General features: G+C 52.8%; 1 protein-coding gene across 1 annotated transcript in view; it reads right to left on the reverse strand.

Moving 5' to 3' along the window:
• MLLT6 (MLLT6, PHD finger containing) overlaps positions 1-4,165 on the reverse strand; it is a 33,002-nt gene that overhangs the window by 690 nt on the left and 28,147 nt on the right. The window contains exon 20 of the mRNA XM_031064886.1: positions 95-392. Coding sequence (XP_030920746.1) covers positions 95-392 — 298 coding nt within the window. The remainder of the gene's footprint in view (positions 1-94; positions 393-4,165) is intronic.

The raw sequence follows: 4,165 nt of genomic DNA on the forward strand, positions 1-4,165 counted from the left end.
CCGGTGCCGGTCCTGCTGCTCCATCTCGGTGCCAGGTCCCAGTGCCGGTGCCGGTTCCCGCTCTCAGTCACGGTGCCCGATCCCACTCCGGTACTCGCTCCCAGTAAGCGATCCTGGTTCCGGTTACCACCACTGGTCCTGGTCCCGGTGCTCCATCCCAGTGCCGATTCCGGTTCCCGATCCCGATCCCAGCCACGATTCCCGATCCCACTGCACGGTCCCGGTGCCCGGTCTCCGTGCCCAATCCTGTTACCCGCTCCCAGGCCCCAGTCCCGGTCCAGATCTCGATCCCAGCGCAGGGTCCCAGTTCCCAATCCCACTCCCAGTTCCCATTGCCGGTGCCCACTCCCACTGCCCCACATCCCAGTCTGTCCTGATCCCGGTGCTGCTCCCTTTCCCAGGCAGAACACCTGGCTCAGGAGCACATCCCTCCCTCTCTCTGCCTCAGTTTCCTCCCTGGAGCCCCTCGGGCCTTCAGCCTCGGCCCTGGGAATTCCCGGAATCCTGGTTGGGAGAGCTTTTCCAGTGGGAATTCCCGGAATCCTGGCTGGGAGGGCTTTTTCAAAGGGAATTCCCAGAATTCTGGCTGAGAGTGGCTTTTCCAGTGGGAATTCCCGGAATCCTGACATGGGAGTGGCTTATCCCATGGCTCCAGACCCGATTTGGGGCAGGAAAGGGGCCAAAGCAGGGGCAGGACAAACCCGTGGATTTGGGGCTTCCAAGGAATAAATCTTTGGAAAAGAGGAGAATTCAGGAGCTGCTCACCAGCCCAGCAAGAGGATTTGGGATTTAATGGGGGCCATCATTGGGGTTTCTTTGGGAAAACTCCTCCTTTTCACACTCATTCCTACCTGGGTACCATCCCTGGCTTGGGATTCCTTCACACATTCCCAGCACCAGGCAGGCAATTCCCATTCCCATTTAAATTTGCCCCCTTTATCCTTATTAAAAACCAACTCGTGATTAATATTAATATGATTTTTAATATTAATATTATTTATTATAATAAAGACAAGTCAAGCAGCGTGAAAAAAATATATCTTAGCTACATTACCTTAAATTGCCAAAAATATACACATTTTTCTCTTTCATTTAATATTTAAAAAAAACCAAACAACCTAAAAATGAATAAAGAAAAAACACAAAAGGACACATGCAACAATCCTAAATGAGAGCATCGAAACGGGTAAAGAAACGTACCCCAGTGCAACTGAAACACAGATCATCTTTAGCTTTTCCTTTTTTCCTTTCCCTTCCCCCTGTTCTCCCGTTCTTGTTTTTTTGTTTGGTTTTTTTTTTTTTTTTCCACAGGGATTCACCTGGAATTTCCCAGCTCCCCCTCCTTGTTCTGCCCAAGGGACATTTGGGGTGGCTGGAGGTGACAATTCCTGGAGTTTGGGAGCCTTTGGAAGGTTGGGCACAGGGAGAGGTGTAAGTGCTTTCTGTCTCTGATCCCCGAATCCTGGAATTCCTGGGGAGCCAAGGGATCCAGCTCTGGGAATTCCCAGACTTCCAGAGGGATCCAGCTCTGGGAACTCCTGGATCCAGCTCTGGGAATTCCTGGAGAACCAGAGGGATCCAGCTTCCCTGGTTGTGATCCTGCCTAAAAAACCCCAAATTCCCAGATTTCCTTCCTCTTCCAAAGCCTGGGCTCCCCAGCATTCCCGCAGGAGCCAATTCCAGCATTTTCAGCCTCTGTGGAAATGTGCCCTAAGTGCCTCTCACTGACCCCTTTGGTGCCCTGGGCTTGTCCAGGGATTTGGGCACCGACCCCAAATCGGGGGTGATCCCAACTCGGATTTTGGGTATCCTGGGGGAACAATTCCCTTCCCAGCCCTCCCTCCCTGCTCCTCACAGGGATCTTCTTAATCCCCCAGGGCTGGATTTTGCAAGAACTGGGACATTTGGGCAACTTTGGGGTTTTTGGGGCTGCAGATGGGGCTGGAGGCTGCAGGCAGCACTCCAGGGATTTGGGATGCCAGAGCAATGCAGGGATTTGGGATCCTAGAGCAATGCGGGGATTTGGGATTTGTGATAAAAAGCAAAAAATAAAATAAAATAAACCCTAACTCCTGACCACGCCCAGCTGGCAGAGCCCCCTGCCCATCCTCCTGCTGGCCCAAAGCTGGGATTTGGCTGTTCCCAAATCCTGAGGATCTGCGGGATGGCAGGCACAGCCACCCCACACCAAAACAGGCTGGGGGACAGCCCCAAAATTCCACATTTTAGCCCCAGTTTGTGACTAAATTTTCTTTCACCATTGCTGCCAAGCCCGAGGCTCCTCAGGAGGGAGGTGGGGGGGGACCTGGGGTCCCCGTGCCAGGAGGATTTTGGGTGGCACCTCATGCCAGGGATGCCAAGGAAGGGGGAATGACCCAACTCGGGGTGGGGGGAAAAGAGAAAAATCCAAAGGAATTTCAAAGTGCAAGAAGAGAATTGTGCCAGAACAGGTTTGGGGACAGGGATCCCAAAGGATGGGGCTCCCCAACAGCTTCCTAAGCTCGTTATAACCTCTGGATAGATAAATCCCATTATATATTTAATATATATTTCTATTTCTGAGCAGCCAGCGGCTCTGTCCAGTTCAGAGCTCCAAGCTGGGAGCAGAAAGGGTTTGGTATTATTTTTTTCTCTGTTGTTGTTTTTTTGGGTTTTTTTTGTTTTTGTTTTTGTTTTTGTTTTTGTTTTTTAAGACAACCCTTGTGGTGTGAATCTTAGAGAAAAAAACCAAATAAAATAAAATAAAATAAAATAAATGTTTAAAAAAGGAAATTCAGTGGAGGATTTCTCCTGGGCCGAGCTTTGCCTGCATGTTCAGCACAGCCCCACTGCTGATAACGGGAATAGTGCAAAGCAGGAAGGGCAGTGGGGATGTGCTGAACGTGCATGAAGGTCCCAAAATTTGGGATTTGGGGCCCTCCCAAAGGAGTTTCCGTCAGCTGGAGCATTCCCAGGAGCCCTGGATTTACTAGGGATGAGGGAAGGAGGGGCATTGGTGCATTTGGTGTTGGTGTTCCCTTTCCCAGAACTGCTCTGACTGTCTGTCCTTCCTTCCTTCCTTCCTTCCTTCCTTCCTTCCTTCCTTCCTTCCTTCCTTCCTTCCTTCCTTCCTTCCTTCCTTCCTTCCTTCCTTCCTCCTTCCTTCCTTCCTTCCTTCCTTCCTTCCTTCCTTCCTTCCACCCATCTATCCCAGCTCAGAGGAAGCCGATCCCCGGTGGATATTCCAGACTGGAGATGGAATCAAGGTCAAAAGGTGGAGAACAGTGGAAGTTCCCATCCCAGGCTCAGGACTGTGGTCACTGTCCCATTCCTTGGAGATCCCTCTTCCCAGGACCAGTGGAAGAACATGGTTTTGCGGGAATGATTTGTGGTGGGCGGGAAAACGCAGGGACCGCATTTGGGATTCTCCTCCCCACAAAGATTTTCATCTCCAAACTCTGGTCCAGTATTCCTCTCCCAGGTCCAGGAGCTCCTGACCTTGGACAATCCTGGCTGTGGCCCCAGCTGAGACATCGGCCTTCTTTGGGAATTCTGGGTGGGAAGGACAGCCCCTCCCCTCCGGCAGCTGGCACAGGTGACAACGTCCTCCCAGGTGGTGCCACCTCCTGCCCACCTCTGTCCATCCTCATCCATCTGTCCTTCCAGGTTGGATCATCCTCCAGCTGGAGCAAAGCCCAGTGGGAAAAGCAGGGAAACCTCAGCTTGGGAATTCTTCTGGACGTCCCCACCTGGGTACGGCCACCACGTCCTCCCCTGGCAGTGCCACATCCAGGGCCACATCCTTGGACACCACCAGGTGACATCACATCCTTGCCCAGCAGTGCAACATCCAGTGTTGGCTCTTGGGACATTGCCAGGTGCCACCATGTCCCTTCTCCAGCACTGCCACATCCAGGGCCACATCCTTGGACACCTCCAGGCGCCACCATGTCCTTCCCTGGCAGTTCCACATTGAGAGTCCCATTCTTGGGCACCTCTAGGTGCCACCACGTCCTTCCCCGAGGCTCTGGGGGGTCTCTGGTACTGTGGGCGCTCCCCACGCTCCTGGCAAGATCTACTGGAGTCCCCTCTGGCACATGGAGCAGGGGACAGGTGACCCCACCTTCACTCCTGGTGGCATTGGGGCGCTGGCATCTGCCACTGTGGCTCCCCAGGCTCCTCCTGG

Source organism: Geospiza fortis, unplaced genomic scaffold (genome assembly GCF_000277835.1).
Source record: "Geospiza fortis unplaced genomic scaffold, GeoFor_1.0 scaffold315, whole genome shotgun sequence".
NCBI lineage: Eukaryota > Metazoa > Chordata > Aves > Passeriformes > Thraupidae > Geospiza > Geospiza fortis.